The 20,391-nt window shown below is 38.6% G+C and overlaps 1 protein-coding gene across 2 annotated transcripts; it reads left to right on the top strand.

Moving 5' to 3' along the window:
- Window positions 1–2,679: 2,679 nt before the first annotated feature.
- fam135a (family with sequence similarity 135 member A) lies at window positions 2,680–19,374 on the top strand. 2 transcript variants are annotated; one of them, XM_084948405.1, is made up of 21 exons: window positions 2,680–2,972; window positions 4,874–5,003; window positions 7,237–7,316; window positions 8,052–8,191; window positions 9,205–9,275; window positions 9,387–9,560; window positions 9,832–9,958; window positions 10,734–10,887; window positions 11,461–11,538; window positions 11,867–11,916; window positions 12,383–12,541; window positions 12,679–12,752; window positions 12,908–13,062; window positions 13,211–15,152; window positions 15,290–15,450; window positions 15,542–15,633; window positions 15,741–15,838; window positions 16,073–16,224; window positions 16,383–16,493; window positions 16,618–16,731; window positions 18,238–19,374. In XM_084948405.1, exons 2-21 carry the CDS (start codon window positions 4,927–4,929, stop codon window positions 18,441–18,443), a joined length of 4,215 nt encoding a protein of 1,404 aa, XP_084804531.1. In that variant the 5' UTR covers window positions 2,680–2,972; window positions 4,874–4,926; the 3' UTR covers window positions 18,444–19,374. The 2 variants fall into 2 exon arrangements, with proteins under 2 accessions (XP_084804531.1, XP_084804532.1); XM_084948406.1 differs by lacking the exon at window positions 11,461–11,538 and having other exon boundaries at window positions 2,681–2,972.
- Window positions 19,375–20,391: the final 1,017 nt, after the last annotated feature.

The raw sequence follows: 20,391 nt of genomic DNA, 5'->3' as shown, positions 1-20,391 counted from the left end.
AGGGTGTATGTGTGTGTGTGTCTTTTGTAGGAGGGAATAAAAGCTCAGTGTTTGGAAAGCAGCACCAGTGCCTTGAATAAATATTAGACTATCTCTGGCTGTTTGCCATATTCTCTTTAACACTTCAGTTCTAGATTTGCCTGTTTTTACACATCTGTGCCGAAAGTTTAAGGTTTTCCTCGAGTGTGAAGAGGATCTTTCCTTTTTCTGTTTGCCAACATGAGTCTCAGCATTGCATAAAACACCTCATTCCCCCCAGATGTATAACTCTGGGTTGATGCTGTAGCGTTACACTTGTATATATTTGGCAATTTAATATACTTTGAGAATTCAGTGTACATTTGAATCTACATTTATATGTACTTGCACAAAAAAAACCTCCTAACCAAGTGATGTTAGTGCTTCTATGCATACCCATATGCTGGATATATGTCATAAAATATAGATTAGAACAGGATGCGGTAAAGAGGGAAGACATATGGAGAGAGGAAGGAAAACAAATAGTGTAAACCTAATGGGAAAGAAGGTCGTGAAATAAGTGCCTAAGTCAATACACGTCGATTTATTGATTTACTGATACTTATAAAAATAAATGCGGGTGTCCAAGTCTTTTGGCTATAGAAAAGAGCGCTATAAACTCAGACCACACTATTTAGAGTAACAAAAATGTGACAATTATTTAACATGTTAAGAAGATCATGCAGCTCAGAGAAATAGTTTCAGCAAAGAAGAACAGCTGCCACAAGCACAAACTAATGATTAATATGTGTAGTATGCTGCGGTTGACAGATACCGAACATGACTCATATTTGAGGCGATGCACTGCTCTGGTAATCTTGTTACTTTGTTTCTGGTTGGTTTTTTTTTGGTTTTTTAATGAAATGCCAGCTTCATGTGTCATTGATTTGTCAGCAATTGCACCATACAGCTCAGAAGATTACTTACTCTGGGAATGAAGTCCAGTGCAGAGGCACAGTGGGATCACATAGCAGCAGCACAATGAATAGAGCAGGATATTTCTGGAAGTTAATCAGAAGAAATCCTTGGTTCAGGTTTCTGACAGCACAGCCAGACACAACTCGTATTATTCTTGCTGTTGCAATTAAGTAAAAAGTTTACCTTTCGATTCCACCCATTTAAAAAAATTACCTGCTGCAGGATTTATTTTCTGATTTTCTTCCAGTAGTGAGCAAAAAAAAAACAAAAAACGCTGAAGTGTTGCTCGGTCAGCAGAAGTAAATAGCTTTGGGTCTCAGTGAGAGGTCCCTTATAAGCTTGGCTTTTGTTATTTATTTGCAGGAGTGAGTCAACAGTCTCTGCAGTGTCAACTTCACCGTTCTCTTGCACCCACCTTGGATTTTATTTTAGGCCTTTAATGTTACTTCAGGCATATATAACCTCTGTATTGTACCCCATTTGTAATTCTATGAGCGTCATTGTGTATGCTAAATAAAATGTAGTTGACTATGAAAAAGATCATGTTACCCCGTGGTGACATAATTTCCCCTGAACTTTTGGGACTGCATTCTTTGTGATCTCTGTGGCTGCATGGTATTCAGACGACATTGTTTCCAGTACAGTCCAAAGTGAAAATCAAGAGACTCTGACCAGGGAAGTATTCAAGCTGTGTTTGTTCTTAGAAGAAGGCAATAAAGTGCAGGACTTGCATTTTTCACAGTAGTCATAACACCCAGAGCCTAAGAAATGTCTTGTGTGGATTTCTAAGAAACTGGACTTTTTTTTTTTCCAAGATTACCAGTGATTATGAATAAGAAATGAAACTGTTGATTGTGAATTTGTGTTTCTCCCCCACATTTCCTCCTTCTGTTGTGTCATTAAAAAAAAAACTTCTTGAAGTGATATATATTAAGTGAACTCTACACTGATGAGTTAGATTAGATCTGGGCTTGGTGATCAGACCACAGCAGTGATGTGATCTTTTTGGAAGGTAAGAGTCCGAGTTTCTTCTTCTCAGTTTCTTCTTCTCAGAGTCCATGCTTACTGAGAAGAAGAGATAAATAAATTAAACAAATGCATACATAAATCATGTCAGAGACCTTTAGACTCAACCTTATCTGGACTTTTTATTGAATCTAAGGAACAAAAAATCTTCTTTGACATCGAACTAGTGCTTCCACTTAATAATACCACCTGTACCTACAGAGTCCAGCCATGTTTGGTATTCTTGCAGACACAGACTATATGCATATCTTTTTAATCACACTGGCATTTGGTGTTTCAAGGGATTTTATATATGAATTATTTCCTTTACCTCTGTATTATATGTAAGTCTGTGTGTGGGGTTGTTTATGTATTTTGGATGGTTTGTTTAAATTTATTTTTGTACATGTAACTGACCACATTTCCTAAAATGCTTTTATGTCTGCACCTCTATTTGTGACATTGGCTATCAAAAATAAAATGAATTAAATGAAAGTAAATTAAACTGAGTAAGTGAATTGGATGTGGTCACAAGAACAATGAACAGGCTGGATGATGACTTAAAAAAGTGACAGTGTTATGCAAAAGTTTTACAACATAAATAAACATACGTCTTTGGAGAAAAAAAAATATTTTTTTCTTCCTATTTTAATTATTATTATTGTGTGCTTGTTGAACTTTGCGGTGTTCCATTTAACGGTAGTAGTTTTGCATGTCAGCTGCGTCTCCGGTATGTGCAGCTACGCGCAGTTGAGAGGCGTACAGCTAGAACAGCGTCTGTTGTCAGCTCTTCAGATTGAGCACAGTTAGCTCCCTGCTTAGCAAACACTGCTCACAGACATAACTACATGGACGAGTGACGCTGTGTAACATTCTAACGCCAATTTTTCTATCAAGCTGACCGGGCCGGGAGGAGAACCAGTCAGCGGGGCATTGTTTTCTGTCCGCACTTCACTGTTAGAGGACGGCGAGAGGACTGAAATTTGAGCTAACGTTGGTTAGCCGGCTAATGTTAGCTTCCCAGCGAAATGGTGAGTAGCGTTAGCTTGACTGCGCAGCTAATGTTACCCGGTGGCAACTGTTCAGTGGGTGGCTAGCGCTGCTAAGTGTTACCGTTAGCTAAGGCACTGTCAAGGGAGACTGTTTTCAGGGGGGTGGTCTGTTAAAGTGTATTGTCTTTGCCGATTTTTTCCTAACATTTTCTGATCCTTTTGGGGGAGTATATGTTTTGTTAGCTTCCCACCTGTAACCGAAATGGAATCCTTGCAAAGATTCTACCCTTCAGCTGGAGACCTTTGCTGCCTCACTCCTTCTAGTTATAGCATCTAAATCTTAAAGCTAAGTTACAACTTAAACAGCTGTTTATTTCCTTGTCTGTATTGGTTTGGGGTTTTAGCTGTTGGCTCTAGAAGAAACCATCGAGCCGACCGACGTCTTAAGGCCTTGTCATGTATATTTTAACAGAACTAGATGTTTAGATTTTACTTTCCCTGAGGTGTCTTACATTTTCTTAAGTGCCGGAGACATCGTCTTATCACCAATCGCCGGGTTGTTGGTCGGGGAAATATGTAATTTTGTTTTGGTGGTGTTTTTTGTTCTAAAAGTGACAGTTTTGTGTTATTGTTACGTTTGAACAAACGTTTCAGTGGATACAGCTCGCACTGGCAGGTTGTTTGGTGTATTGACAGCAATGCTTCAAGATTTCGGTCAACGCCTTACTTAATCTTTTGTATTCTCCACGTATATAACTTTTGCTTACACACCTTGTCGGAGATGGGCTTTTGTCTAAAGACTAAACCTGATAGACCAGTTGCTGCTACAATCCCAATACCAAACTTTCAGTGCATCATAAATCCATAATGTTATCAAAGTGTACTGAAACATTTACACAGCGGGGAACTGTTTGACAGGGTAACGATGTCAAGTTTTCCATCACATTATTATAGGTCTTGCAGCTTAGTTACCAAAAGCTTAACAAAAGCTGCAGTCACTGATTTGATCTAATTTAGTCTGGTATGAATTGCATTTGGCTGCTCGATTCATTCAAACTAGTTAATCAGTTGACTTGCAAACTCAGTATGACCATAAAGTATTTATGCTAGGCTTGCAAAGGGAATTGATACCCAAAACAAACATGACCACAAAGGCAAATTTACCCGACGGCGTCCTTGTATGTCCTCTGTGTTGTGCCCACTTAATTTGCAGGAGTTTTTTTTGTTGTTGTTGTTTGGTGTTTTTAAAGCAACAGAATTCAGAAAGGGATATTAACCTTGGATCTTGTCAGGCATCTGTGTTAACCCGATCAAGTTCATGGTGGTCTTTTGTAGCTCATGACTTTTCGCTGGCATGAACAGCTATTATATCTCGCAGTGGATGATTTATTAATTTAATATATGACTAATTTAGCAAGCGTCTGCATGATTGTTTTTGCCAGCTTTATTTTGTCTCAGCTACGGCCAGAAATACTATACACCCTTGTCTTAAATAAGGTCTAAAGTATGTCTGTGTGTATTTCTAACACTACCATTTGGTAATATTGTATTTCAGGGCTATTTTGTGCAATGTTATTAATAGTATTTTCTCTTATCCTGTCATATCAATTCTATAATTGTTATGGGCTGTTAACTAATTAGGCCCAGAGGACAGCATGCCTCGTGTGCCAAATTTAGACCTTATGCCCTAATAACTTCTCTAAAAATGAACCCAACTGTTATATATTCTTAAACTCACTCTTGTGACTGCTGGTGATGTTTTCTTTTAACTGATTTGACCTTGGGTTTCTTTTTGTAAACCTAGGTGAGTCGTTTTACAGCTTTTTAGAAGTTCTCATTCAGTTTAACTCAGTTTAAATACTGTATTTTCAAGTGTAAAGGTTTTGCAATAACCTGATTGCTGAAACTGAAATGACTAATTTGATTACTTTTGCCTGCAGGCCTACAGGTGTATCCCAGATGATGTAAGGCACCTCTGCCTGTAGAGACCAAGATGACTGAAGTCCAGGCCACAGTGGAATTCTCTGTGGAGCTCCACAAGTTTTACAATGTCGACCTGTTCCAGAGAGGGTGAGTTTTGTCTGAGTGTTTGGAAAAGTAATTCCATGTTTTCTTCCTGGCATGAGTCTAAGAGGGATTTTATCCATGACATGGATTTCCCCAGAATATATTTATATACTTTTACAATGTGTTATGCCAAATATTGTTCAACTGTGCTGGAATGTTTTTGAAGAAACCCGAACAAGCTTTGTCTTGCAGTTTGCATTAGAGAGGATCAGGAAGTGTTCTCTGAGTGTCCCAGCCAATGTAGGACACTTGGCAATGTTGTTCAGACCTTCAGGGCACTCACAAATGCTCTTGTACAGACAGTACAAAATATGCAAATCAGTACTTGACTATACTTTTTCAGATATGTAAATCTACCTCTTTGTTTTGATAATTGTTGTTATTACACCACAGTGATAATGGAGATAAAGATCATACTGTAAATGTATTTAAACTGTGATTTTTACAGTTTGTAAAAAGTACTCAGTAAAGAAGTTTAGTAACTTTTGAAGTCATGCAGTGAAGTATACCATGTGAATACAGATGTGGAGGAGTTCCTCTTTTCTGACTCATCAAATTTGAATTTGCATCTTGGTTATCATATTGCCGCTGGCGTGGTAAAATAGTTAAATGATCTACCGTTAATTGAAGCATGAGCATTGATGCTTTAGGATGCCTAAATATAGCATGCTGTGAACAACAATCAAACATAACTTGAATAAACAAAAACAGATAATGTTGTTTTTGCAAATGTGCTTACATTTTGTAAAAGATAGCTGACTGTGGTACAGCAGAATAACATTTGATCTGGCACAGGTTGGCTACTTGGCTGTATTTGGTGATAATTTTAGAAACCAAATTAATTAGAGGTGGGAATCACCCCACAATATGATATTATTACAATTTTAACATTTTACAGTTATGCAAAGTCACAGTATAAGTGATTATACTATGAGTATTTCAGTAACATATGTTACTTATTAATCTGGCACAAAATGTGGAGTGGAAAAGAATCAATAACCAGGCAGCCACTTTTTTGGGGGGGCATTCAAGGGGATTGCTGTCCTATTTTTACTCGTGTGACTGAGCCACTGCTTGCTCTGAATTAGGACGTAGCTTTGTCAAGCTTTGTGTCCAGTGTTGGAGGATTTTTTTTTTTTCCCAGTTTAAAGTTATGTCGGGATGGTGGTGCATTAGATGAGCCCTCTTATTCACAATATCCCCAAAGTATTTTAATGTATTTATTAAAATACCAATATTTGGTGTCTCTAGAAATTGGTGATTGTATATTTTTGGTTAAATATATTGTTTTAACTACAGCATACTATGTATGTGCCAGACTGGATCTAAGTAGTAATGTAAAGGCAGAGCTTGAGGTCATCATGTCAGATTTAAGAGATACATTTATCATTTTTATGGGCTGAGCTCACTTAGCAGCGTAGCACATATTGCTCTAAATAAACCACTTACTGGCTTTTATTGTCTTCATTTGGAAGCTTCAGTCCAACTTACCCCTTTGACTTCAGCTGTTACTTCCTGGTCCCTAATACAATTCCTCGTGGCTCTGGGCAGGATGGTGTCCAAAGTTTCCGTCATCCTGCCAGTTTGGAATAATACACCCCATGCAGACATTCTTTTCTTTTTGTAGACGTCCAGCGCTGTGCAACGTTTAATGGAAGCATAAGGAAGGAAGAAAAGTGACTTGTGTTTTTTAAGCTGCAGTTTTGATCTTTAACATCTGGAAATAATTTTTTATAACAGCACTGTAATGATATGTCCCAGTGCTGAGATAAAACTCCTGCCCAAAGCTCCTGACTCATCAGTGCTTTAAGAGCTTAGGTTTACTACATGAGTGACTGCAAAAGAAAGTGCTCATTATTCATTTATTAGAGGTGAAGTGTCCTTTTACAAGTTGAAGCACTTGTAGCTAACCTGTGCGGTTTGTTCCCCTTTTACAGCATGTCTAATAATGTTCACCAAGCACGTAGAGCTGTCTTTCATGGATGTCTTCATTTTAGCTCTTTACTACTAGTGGGCTTTTAAAGGTTTAAAAACCTGAATCGTTTTTGCTGAACTGAGCAGTCGTTGTTATATTTCCGGCCTGCTTATAGAATAAAATGTCTGGGTGTTCATCAGACGTTAATGAAGGTGGTCTCTGCCTGTGCAGCTAGGATATGAAAACGTGTCGGGTGCAGGGGAGGTTGTCAAATGTCATCTTTATCGGGGAAAGACGTAAAAGATTTATATGTATTTACAGGTTCTACCAGCTGCGTGCCAGTCTTAAGGTGCCACCCCGCGTCCCACACAAGGTTGAGGCCAGTCTACTTCACCCAGGAGGTAAGTTCTTTAAAATGTGGTATGTAAATGATGAATGATAACATCATGCAGAATACTAAAGACAACGTGTGATTGATTGGGAAGCAAAATGTGGTCTGTAATGTCTCTGTCATGAAAAGGCAATATTTTATTAATACATTTGCCTAATTTGATATAGTAATTAAAACATGTATTCAAAGGTTGCATTAATATTGGTAAACCCGAAGCAGTGACGGTTCTCAGATTTTTCCTAATTAAAGCCATTAAATAAGGCTTTGGTAGCCTGCAGTATGCATTAAGTAGTACATGGCTAATTTTCATATCAGAGGGCTTGATTTATACCTGTAACTGTATAGGTGATGTTGATTAACTTTTGCTAAAAAGTCAGGTAGACTTGGTGTATGTTATACCATTTTTATTCTCAGAAAATGTAACTGTTGTTTAATACAAAACATTTGTGTCAGACATATAGGGTCCTCGGTAGGGGATAGGTGTTTTGATTTCAGTTTTATCTTTATTTTGTAAAATTGTTGTTAGGACCAAATCTGCCACTGCAGCTACAGACATAAGATATATCTTGTCACATAATTTCCAATGTAGTTTGTAGAGATACCATTACATGCATGGTGTTAGTGTTTCTAACGATAATAGAAACACTATTATCGTTAGAAATAGTAATGTTAGGGCAGGATAGGTTATAATTCTTTAATGATAATTTTTCATGAACCCGCAATTAATCATCATAGTTTTGTCTAGGCTCTGATCTGGCGTTTCCTGCATCAGTCCAAGATGACGTCATCTGCAGCAAAACGTTCCAGATCCTGTATAAAAATGAAGAGGTTGTTGTCAATGATGTCCTGCTCTTCAAAGTGATGATGCTGCTTGATGAAAAGAGGGTACGTTTAGAAAATAAATATGTTGTTTTTACTTATACAAGGCATTTATTTATTACAGTGTATTTGCCAATACGTCACATGAAGCAGAACCGGCTGTTGCACAGCTAAATATAGTCAGCGTTAAAGGTTTCTTGTTTTTCTGTATTGGATACTGTTGTGTCTGTGGTTTATGAAACTGAGAGCGAGTCCTCCATACAAACATCTACCATCTGGAGTTGCGCTTCCCTATTCTGTGTTTCAGGAAAGGGAAAAAAACAGTTTAAGCTGAAATGTGGATGTTGAGTAAGATTTCTTTCTTCTTTTTTTCCCTCCCTGCAGAGAGGAAAATCAAAATAAATGTGCAACAAACATGCAAAGAGGTTGTAATAAAACATTTTTAACAAATTTTGTCAATTTTGTCTTGTTAATTATGCATTTATATTAAAGAAATCGTCTTAACAGGCAAAAACATTTTTGTCAAATTAGGAATCAGACTCATTGTCCTAACTGTAAAGTAAAATCTAAAGAGTTAGTGTGGAACATGTTTTTGGTAGAAATGCTGGGTAATTCCTCCTTCAGACACAGGAGCACAATTTGGAAGTCCAGATGCTGCCTTCAGCCAAAAGCAGTACAGTATGAGCATGATGCGTCTGCAGAATATCACAGAAATGGAGACAAAGTGATTTTTCTTTCTTACTGACCCAAATCAGTGCAGCTGTCAGAATGAATGTCTTCTCTGAAATTGCTTCTAACTTATTTGTGCCACTTTGCTTTTCCAGTGAATAAACAGATATGTGGAGTTTAGTGCATTCTGTTAGAACAGCAGAAACTGTTTTGACACCTGGTGTGCTCTTGGGGCATAGGTCAAACAAGCAAACGGTTTCAAAATGTATTAGGCTTATTAGAGTTGATACCATCAAATTACAAAAAACATCTTGGTAGCTTCAAATCAGCCCGGCACATATGTTGCTTTTTGCACGCAGGCTTTGAAGTTCACTATTTAACCACCAATTACTGTTTTTCATTCTCTTCAGGTAGAAGAGTCCCTCAATGATATGGATTTCCAGCTCTCCTTGGATTTATATTTCACAGATGGTGATTACACGTAGGTGTTGAAATATTTTGTGTGCATTATACAGTGTTTTATAATTTTGACATTTGCATCTCTTATGCAAATAAGGCACTTCTAAGGTTCTTTATTATATAATTTCTGCAGGCCAGATGATCCAAACTCTCTACAGAATATCAGTGGTCGCACACTTCGTTTGCACTTTAGCCTTCAGCGAGGCATCCACCAACACATCAATGTCATGTTTGACTACTTCCACCTGTCTGTCATCTCGGTAGCCATCCATGCCTCCCTTGTGGCACTACATCAGCCCCTTATCAGGTCAGACAAGGGGTGATTTACCTTACTGAAAATTCAAGCACAGCTCTTGAAGCTCTTACATGATTTTATGATGTCATTTGGCTTTGCTGTATGCAGCAAACTTCAACATAATGCCTTTTTAAAATTGTTTTTAAACATGCCACAAGATTGTCTGTTTGAAGCAGTTAAGATAACTTATGACTTTGGGTTAGAATTAAATATAAAGTAGTCAAAAGCTTACTAAAATCTTGTGGTGACTGCATGAGTTTGACTTCAGCGTCTCTTTTCCTAGTTTACCTCGACCCATCAAATCTACATGGCTTAACCGCAATGCTCCAGCACAGAGCAAAGACTCAGTCATCCCACCTCTGGAGAATGTCGTGTTTGGCAGCACTTATGTCAAGCAAGTATCGCCAGATGTAAGTGGTCTTGTCTTATAGCAAACCAAATGTATCTGGAAATATTTGCTTTATTTGTAGATGATTGTGCACCTCAGAGTTGATCTAAAAGATGCCTTTTTTTCGTATTGTGATGTTCCACAAATAGTACAAAGACTGCATTAAGTTAAGTAAAAAATGACTGCAATCTAGTACTCAGTGTGCAATATGTTATGGAATCCTAGTTATACTCTTATAAGGAAGAAAATGTAGACTTTGATTATTATGTTGACACAGTGGTGAATTTCACAGCTCTACACATCAGTCTACACTTGCAGTTCCCCTCATCACTCCACTAATATGCAGCATTGGGATAACAACCCATCGACACATTTGACAACAAGGTGTACAGCACTCACTGTAAAGTAACTATTATAAGGAAAACAAATGCCTGGAAGTAACTCAGAATAATCTGTTATGATTCATAGTGCTCTGTGGAGGTACTATAACACCAGAGTAATGAGGCATTTTTAAATCATTTTCTTTCTAGAATAATTCTGTGAGGATGTTATACATCAGTCAAATGCTCTACCAACCCTAAAAAACAGGTGCCTCTAAATTCTCTTCATGGGCACTTTTTTGAGTAGTAAAACTTGAAATAGAGGCAACAAATGTATATTTTTTTTCCCCTATGTCCAAGAGTTTCTGTTTTGGCAGTGGCTAATGAGCGAATTATCTACAATGTTAAGGTAATAATAATGTTCACAGAGTTATTTATTTTTTTTATAGCCTTTTCTTTCCCATTTTTGTTCCTCAGGGCAGGACATTCTTGGTATCTGACCAGTGTCTGCAGCATGCCTTCAGTCTGCACCATAACCTTTGCTCCAATCTCCTAATAGCCTACCAGGGCCTCTTTGGCTACTTCACCTCCATTACTAAGGACCTGCCCTCCTCTCATCGTATGGAATTAGGTATGCAGCATTGTGCATTAATATCAGCATCAACAGTGTTGTTACTGCAAGCTGTAAAGCAATGCATTATCCCTAAATACAAGACTTAATTAAATAAGAATTTATATTTATTTTTGCACACTTTTTAAACTTATAGCCTCTGAGGAAAAAAACCATTTTCTCAGAGTTACGCACAATTAAATATAATACTTATAGCTTCTTAATCATTGTTTTTGCAATCAGTGGACTGTCATTGTTTTGTTTTTCTTTTGTGTTTGCTGTGTCCAAGTTTATTGTGAGGCCATATCATTTCACTTGATCCCTACACATTATCACATTAAGCCCTTTAAACTGACTGCACAAGCAGCTTACTGAGTTGTTTTAGAGATCTAATCAGGTGATCTTAGTTCATTATACTTACAACACTTGCTTCCAGTAGGGAAGTCTGGTAACCAGTAGATTAAAGCCAGACACAACTCACTGTTGTAATTATGGCTTGGGAAACCCAATCCACACAACTGGCAGATAGTAACCCATCCTAGGGGAAAAAATAATGAAAAAGGTTAAACATGACTATATGTGCAATTTTACTAGCCAAGCCCAGCATGCAAGTCCTTTATGAGCGAGTACTCAGAAGACCCTATCCCCGAAGTCAAAGGCACGTCTACATAGGTATGTCCCAAAGTACTGTACCTCAACTCCGCTTGCTTTTTTCCTGCTTTTTTTCTTTTCACTTCACTTTCCTCCTTGTTGAAAACACCATGGCCTCTGTATAACCCACTCTTTAGAAGCAAAATAAGCTGCTGTCATCTTTTTAATTTCTGTATACTCATCCTTTCTTTCCACCTTAATAACCAGGCTTTGGACGAAGAGTTTCATAACACATTTAAAAATACTTTCTTAAACGAGTACTCTCTGATAAAACTTTCTTAATGTGGTCGGATTACAAGGTCAGAAGATTTCCGTATGATTAAATAATTTGTTGAATTTGCTTCCTCAGAACAACTTGACTTAGAGGCCCGTCTGACTGAGTTATGTGAACAAGTCAAGGTAAGGCCTGTTCATTTCTGTTGTGTGTGTGGGGTATTTTGTTTTTTTGTTTGTTTTTTTTTGTGTTTTTTGTGTTTTTTTTGGGGGGTGGGAGTTGCATAGAAAGCTTTATTTGCTGTAGGATGGGAATCTTTTATTATACCAAATGGCTCAAGGTGTGTCAGCAAATTATTAAGATACCATTGCGTCTGTGGCATTTGTGAGCAGGCATTGTGTTGCTTCTGAGTTGATTGAATAGCATTTGAAACTGAAAGTATTTCATATTTATGTAGATCAGATAACCAGTCTTTTGCAGTTTGCTCCCTCAAATCCTGCCCAGATAGTTGTGCCCTCTCTGCATTAAAAGTAATAGAGCATGTTTTGTAGAGCTTTTTGAGTATATTGTAATTGTACATTTTGAAACTTGCTTTTAGTTTATTGCTAACTTGAGCCCCCTGTTGGTTGACTTGTATGTTTGTACTTATAGCAAAAAGCAGAGTCACCTGATGAGCTGGCAGAACTAGTTAATATGAACCTGGCTCAACTCTGCTCTCTGCTCATGGCTCTCTGGGGACAATTCCTAGAGGTTGTGTCCCTGCAGGAGCATGTTGCAGCCATACTAGCTGTGGAGCATCATACACTAAGAGTGAGTTCAACTTTTTAAACCTACTAAACATTTTGCTAGATATCTGCTAGTGGTGATAATCTTTACTGTTTTGATCCATAACTATTCTCTTACCTCCACAGTATAGACTGAATTCTTATTTTATACTGTTATTACAGGTCAGGCGGTTTGCTGAGGCTTTCTTTTGTCTTGAACATCCAAGACAATCCGCACTGGCATATCAGGAGTTACAGTAAGTCAAGTTGGCATGCGTGCCTTGATTGTGAAATGTAGCATTCCTTTTATCAGGCCTGGACCAGTACTTACTTGCCTGACATACTATAACTTTTCTCTATTTGAGTTGTTGTCTGCTTTTTTTTTTCTTTTTCTTTCTGCTCCCTCCTTCAGTGCTCACAGTCACCAACAGATGACTAATGCGGTCAAAAGCTCCAGCTACTTCTTGTCTTTGCCTCCACTTCCAGTGGAATGTGCTGACCTGGATGGTGATGTTAGCTCCCTACCAATCATATTTGAGGATAGATACCTGGACTCTATCACTGAAGGTCAGTAAAATTGTTTTGTTGTTTAGTCATTATTTTGTTTAATTAGTTATGTTTCTGATTTTTAAATATATTTATATTTTTGTTTTGTGTCCTTTTTGGGCTTTTTTTTTTTTGTTGTTTTTCGGTTTAACTTGGTTGAATCTTGAAGATCGGGATGGACCCTGGCTGGGCATGCACAATACAAGGACTGGCTCAGCTTCTGCTAAAACAGACAAGCCTAATGCAAAGGACCTCAGTGCAGCAGCCAGCCCAATACCTGAGTCACGATGTGCCCCTGTGGATAACCCCTGGCCTGACAACTGTGATCCACCACCTAAGTCCAAAGGCAAGTCAGTCAAACTGAAGAAAAATTCAAAGGCTGAAAACTCTAAGAAGCTGATTAGACAAGGCTCTAAAGACTCTGTGGTTTTGGTGGGCTATAAGAACCTCAAAGCTCCCTATGGTGCCAGCAGCTCAAAGTACAAAGAAGGGGAAGTTGCCCTTAACCAAGCTGAGGAACAAGGTACTTTACTGGGGGACACAACTAGTCATTTAAGGACTAATGCCAGTTCTGTTTTCGACTCTGTTGTCACATCAGTACATTCTGGAAACCGTGCTGATGATGCTGTTGTGGACAATAATGTAACTAATGCTGCTTGTCAGAAAGGTATTTTTACAAATCCTACAATCTTGGACACTCAGAGTAATCCCCAGGCGGGTACTGGGGCTGTTGCTACATGTAACCAACCGATTCCAAAAGACAAACAAGACCACAGTGGCCAAAAGGTGCCACAATGGTCTGCTGGACTAAAACAAAATGAGGTGGAAGGAAGTAACAAGGACCCTTACCAACATGATAAAGTAATGGCTCTACCATGTCAGGCTGAAGGAAGAGTCAACAGTAATATTCCTGAGATTACCCAGACAGACCTCTGTGACTCACAACAGTCTTTTGTGGAATCTGTATTTGAAAGGCCAAGTAAAGAGACAGCGCAGCGCAGCCAGTCCTGTGTAGTCTCAGTACAGGTAAAGAGTGATTGTATCCGACTAACAGACGGAGGAGCCCCCAGTGCTTCATCTCGCCTCTCAGACTCAGGCATTGAAAGTGAGCCCAGCTCCTTTGCCACTCAGCTTGTTCTAGGACAAAACACCTGTGCTGGCGTATGTGTTGGGGAATCAGGTGTTGCTGCGGCCCCACAGCCTGAGAGGGCCCTCCAGAGTTCTGCACCACGACCTGTTCAGCATAGCACAGTGCAGAAGCCTGGAGGGGCTGGAGAAATTCTGTACCCAGAAAGCATCAGCGCTGTCAGTGGAGTCCAGTCATCTCTCACTTCCATCAACTCCTTGCCTTCAGATGATGAAGGTGAAGGCTCCTCTAGGGCCTCCAGTGGAGCTGAAGTCCGTGGCAGGAAATCGAGCATCTTGGTGCAGGAGCAGAGTTTAGTCTTTTCTGGAGATATCAGCGGACGGCCTAATGCTGCCTGCAAACCTGACACTGTTACAGGGGATTCCCAACTTGGAAAGCCTTCTTTGGATTTGGAAACAGACCCCAAATTAATATGTATTTCTGACTTGGGACTACAGGAAGCAGCCAGCTCTGGATATAAGGAGTCCCGTAGTGAACCTCATACAGCCTGCCCCTCCAGTAACTCTGCCACCACCAGTAGCACTGACCTGGTAAAACGTGGAATGGTTGAGAACTACTTCGGCTCATGCTCTAGCACAGATGTGTCTGAGATCAGCCCTATAGAAACATCTGCTATAACACTGGGAATTCAGGCAGGACCACAGGTTGAGGAGGATGAGGATGAGACGGAGCATGAGATGATAGAGAATGGTTACTATGAGGAAGGTGATGGCTACGCTTTTGTGAATGGTGTTGCTGATGATGAGCAGGTTGGGGATGCAGCTGCTCAAGAGACAAATCTTTCATTTGAGCAACTTGGCATTGGCTACCTCCATGAAACAAAAGATTTATCAAAAGCTCCGATCTGCTCAAACATAACCGCCAGCAGTGTTGCATATAGCTTCGGAAGACCTCCCTATTCAGCCACTTCCGTTTCTTCAAGCTTGCAGTGGTATGAGTGCGCACCCACACCACAGATGAAAGCGTGAGTCATCTTTTTTTTTTTTTTTCTTTTTTCTTTTTAAAATATCACTTAATGTCTTCATGCACACAATTGTCAAATTTCACACGTTACAGATGAATATTCATCCACCTGTGGCTTTTGGGGTTTTTTTTGTGCAGGTTTATTAAGGCCAAGGAAGAAATGAAGCAGCTAAAGCTTCCTGGGTTCTTGTACAGCGAGGTGCTTGAGCTGGCATCCACTGTGCCCTATTTCAGCATGGAGGAAGATGAAAGCTGTGAGGAAGGCATCCATCTCATAGTCTGTGTCCATGGCCTGGACGGTAAGAAAAAGTTCTGAGAGTTGCTTTTGAAATCAGTTTGCTTTTTTATTAAAAAATTAATGGATGCATTTTGTTCCCTTTATTGCTGCAGGTAACAGTGCAGACCTCAGACTTGTGAAGACCTACCTGGAGCTTGGACTGCCTGGTGCTCGTATAGACTTTCTAATGTCGGAGAGGAATCAGGTATAGATATGAAAATAAACCTGGAAAATGTTTTTGTTTTTTGGGTTTTTTTTTTTTTTTTTCAGATTTTCATTGCCGTGTTTATTTAATACTATTTTTATCTGCAGAATGACACCTTTGCTGACTTTGAGTCAATGACGGACCGATTGCTGGATGAAATAGTCCAGTACATTCAGATATACAACCTTACAGTGTCAAAGATAAGGTAATGCATTCTGTTAATCCAAATCTAATATCATAACATAATTATTAAGAAATTGCTTGTATTTTGTTGAACTTAGATTTAAGTTGGTGATTCAGTTAACTGATTTCCTTAAAGCATGTCTAATGCTGTTAAAGTATGTCAGTGAAAGTGTTCCATTTTAATGTTGTTTGTTGTCTTTACATCTTTTTTTTTTTTTTTTTTTTTTTTTTTTTTATATCGATGTATCCTTTGCAGCTTTGTCGGTCATTCGCTGGGAAACCTCATAGTCCGCTCAGTGCTGACCAGACCCAGGTTTAAATGTTACCTGAACAAGCTACACACTTTTCTTTCCCTTTCTGGGCCTCACCTGGGGACACTATACAACAGCTCTGCTCTGGTGAATACAGGTGAACGTCAGAAGAGTTGACTGTATTTTCAGAGATTCCATATTTTAGTCAGCTTATTGGTAGCTGATGTTTTCTATTTATTTATTTTTTGTGTGTGTTTTGTCTCTTTTGTCAGAGTGATGGATCCTGTTAAATAACTAGTATAACTTTGTTTTTAGGCCTTTGGTTCATGCAGAAGTGGAAAAAGTCTGGGTCACTTTTGCAGCTGACATGTCGTGATCACTCTGATCCTCGCCAAACTTTCCTCTATAAGCTCAGCAAGAAATCTGGTAAGCTTTTTTTTTTAATAAATTAAACCAGATGTGTTTTCGCTTGTATATTTGGAAGATCAGATTTATATATATATATATATATATATATACATATAAACCTTATACTCATACACCTTTCTAGGTTTGCAGTTTTTCAAGAATGTGGTGCTAGTGGGGTCACTGCAGGATCGCTATGTTCCCTATCATTCTGCTCGAATAGAAATGTGCAAAACTGCATTGAAGGACAAACAAACAGGTGGGTTGAAACAAGATCCTTGCTATGTGCACTGATGTGACTTGCAAGTTCAAGATGTCTGGTAAATGCAGAAGAAAAGTAAGAAAGCCTGAAAAGCTGAGTCTTAAAGGCTCAGACAATTACACTGCACACTTATTGTTCAACCATGTAGTGTAGTTTCCCTCGAATGTGTGACCTTCAGTTCCGGTTGTGTGTTTAGACAGTGACTAAACTATTTTTGGCTCTACCTTTTTTCTTTTTTTTTTTTCTCAAATGATTTCTCCTTTCTTCCTCATTTTCAGAATTTTTTACATCCTTTTTCCTTTTATTTCTTTACTTGTCTTTTTTGTACATAAAGAAATAAAGAATAAATTATGATTTCTAATTGATGTTGGCAAACTAATGCTAATCTATACACTGCTCAAAAATGAAAGGAACACTCTAATTAGAGCATCAAGTCACTTAAACTTCTGTGGCATTGATATTGATCTGGTCAGCTAACTAGCGGGGGGTTGTTAATCTGTTTCAGCTGCTTTGGTGTTGACAACAAATTAACAGGTGCCCCAGAGGGCTAACAATGAGACAACCCCTAAAAGGGAGTGTTTTTAAATTTTAAAGATGGGGAGAGACATTTTTTCCCTCTTCTTTTCTGACTTTTTTTTTTTCCTACCATTTTTTTTTTTTTTTTTTTTTTTTTTTTTTGCATTTGGTTAGGGTCAGTGTCACTACTGGTAGCATGAGGATGCAGATGTTAGTCCAAATCCTCTTATAAGGTACATCAATATGTGCCATTGCCGGAAGGTTTGCTGTCTCTTCCAACACAGTCTCGAGAGCATAGAGGAGATTCCAGGAAATGGCTACTCTTGGAGAGCTGGACAAGGTCTTATAAGGTCCTTAATCCATCAGCAGGATTTGTATCTGTTTCTTTGTGCAAAGAGGAACTGGATGAACACTGGCAGAGCCCTACAAAATACCTAAAGCAGGCCACTGGGGTGAATGTCCGATGCTGCGTGGTTGCACCTTAGACTGTCCAAGAGCTCAGGGATGCACCGGTCCAGTTTTAGAAGAGGATCCCCCAGTACATCATCTGTCATCTTAATAGGAGCACGACTCGACATTGCCAGACATGAATAACAACATAATTCGGAAATACAAACTACTTGAGTACCATTTTTGAGTTGCTCTAATGTAATTCTGGCAAATAGACTAGCCTGCTGCATTGTTTTGTTTTGTTTGTTTGTTTTAGTTTAAATTCCAGGTGTCTATGAACTCAACCCAGATTTCATTTACATCGAATAATGTGACATCCTTTCACAATACCTGGTCCATATCAGTATAGATATCAGAAAGATTTTTTTTTCCCATTGTGATCTGAAAAGTTTCGGGTTTGTTGTGTTTTTTTTTTTTTTTTTTTTTTTTTTTTTTTTTTCGGGGGTTTTTGAGCAGTGTATGATTCTACACTATGATTCTCCTGTCTTTTTAAAAGTAAATGACTATAACCAACCTCTTTGGTCTTGCTTACACCAGGTCCTGTGTACGCTGAGATGATTGAAAACTTGCTGCTGCCAGTGCTTCAGAACAAAGACTGCAATCTAGTGCGATATGATGTCATTCACGCCCTGCCCAACACAGCCAACTCCCTTATCGGCCGGGCTGCTCACATCGCCGTCCTCGACTCTGAGATCTTCCTGGAGAAGTTCTTCCTTGTTGCGGGCCTCAAGTTCTTTCAGTAGAACTGCGACAGATTCAGACATTTGGCTGGACAAGAGGAATGTGGAGCGTATACCTCAACGCAGCTAAATTTTATTCTGATTATAGTATCTGGATTATCTCTTTGTTTTTAAATGCATATAACTTTTTTTTAATTATCATTCATATAAGGAAAATTGTGGTTTCTGTCTGATGATGTTGGAATCGGTGGTTATGGATCTTGTTATTTTTATTTTTCTACTACTTCCTTTTTTTTTTTTTTTCTTTGGAGGGGTGGTTAAATTATTTCCCCTCCTCATATGCTATATTTTCAGTGTTATTTATGTGCTTTGTTTTTACTTAAAACATTGTTTTACTCAAAGTTATTCAGTTAATTTTAGATGCTGAACTGGAAATGTAGCTGCTACAAAAAAGAAATGGCTGTTTTGGTGAGCTGACCCAAGTCAATTCTGCACGTACTGTCCTCACCATTGCAAATGATTTTTTTTCCACCAAATTTAAGAGACACTGCATTGATTTGCACCACAACTACATTTTACAAGCTTTTGTACTGAAAATGGTCATTTGTACAAGTTACTTTTTTTTATCAACAATTTTCCATCATTTTTAATGGCAAAGATTGCATTTGAAAGGGTTGTTTCTCAGCCTTGGCTTTGGTTGAAATCTTTATGCTGTCTCTAACAGTTACAGCATTCTGCACATTTGCCCAGCCTGGCGTTGGGAGCGTAAAGCTTTGCCGACAACATGACATTTGATTACGGGGTTTTAAGCAATGATCATGATTCAGGAAAAGCACGTGTTGGTAATATGAACCTTTTATCGAAAGCACTTGGTTAATCATTTGGTGATTATTTATGTTTAAACTGGAAGTGTTGGTTGAAACTGAGAAATGTTTCTTGGACAGTTGTTTATATATCATCATAATGTACCATTAAATATGCATACTATGAAGTATGTATACGACTTGTCTTTTTTTCTGGAGTTCATTTCAGGAATTGGGAGCGTTGTCACTCCTAAGCATTTGGTGCATGTAGGCAAAATCTCTGAAATGTCAATCAGTAAGTAATACATCCTTATCTGCTAAATTTGATTAAGAGTAGGGTTGTGTAGCATATTATTTTAATTTTAACATTTATGTGCAACTTGAGCTTTTTCGATTGTGTTCATTGATCGTATTCAATGCAGTGCCAGCAATTAGCCTGCAGATGGCGGTGTCGTCGCAGTTTGACGTGTCTATAGAGGTTCTTGTGTAGTGTTTTGATCCACAGGTTGTGTGCCTTGATCTGAAACTTACAAGTGACAATATTAATGCCTCCTGTTCTTAAGACGTGAGAGTAGGGTTTTTGCACTATCCCAGAAGGTTGAGGCGTGTTGTGAATTTTTGCTAATGGAGTTCAATTGTTATTTTTGTTATTATCAAGTTGTTATTCCTAGTGTAGTTTTATTCTACAAAAATGAAAGTCGCGGACAAAATGTATCATACCCGTTATAAGTGGTGTTAAGTAGATTCTAATCATTTAAACAGAATTTAATTTCAGTCCGAAGTTCCCTGAACCGTAAAATCAGCTATTCAGTCTGATTAAATAGGGCCCCATTTAAAAACCCTGGATACACTCAACGCGGCTCACTAACCGGGATGGTGCACATTCACGTCACGTGATTTCTGGGCGCACCTAATGCTCAACATATTAATTTCGCAGGAAACAGTGGAAGTACACGTCAGAAACGAAAGGTATTTGAACCGTTTTAACACCTAGGCTTGCACAAAGTTTTATATACAGGTCGTGCAGCTCCTGTTTTCAAAGACGGTGCTTGGGACCTCTAATTAGCACGTCTTACTACACTAACATAAAATGAGGGGAGTCTGCCCCGTCTAGTCAACAGTATCCAACTGCAACCCGCTGTAGGAATGTTATAGGTTCATATGGGTATAGAAACTTGTTTATCTAGAAAATATAAACGTGACAAGAT

Source organism: Perissodus microlepis, chromosome 13 (genome assembly GCF_051167445.1).
Source record: "Perissodus microlepis isolate ML-2025 ecotype Zambia chromosome 13, ASM5116744v1, whole genome shotgun sequence".
NCBI classification, from domain to species: domain Eukaryota; kingdom Metazoa; phylum Chordata; class Actinopteri; order Cichliformes; family Cichlidae; genus Perissodus; species Perissodus microlepis.
This window is presented reverse-complemented; position numbering and strand designations above follow the sequence as displayed.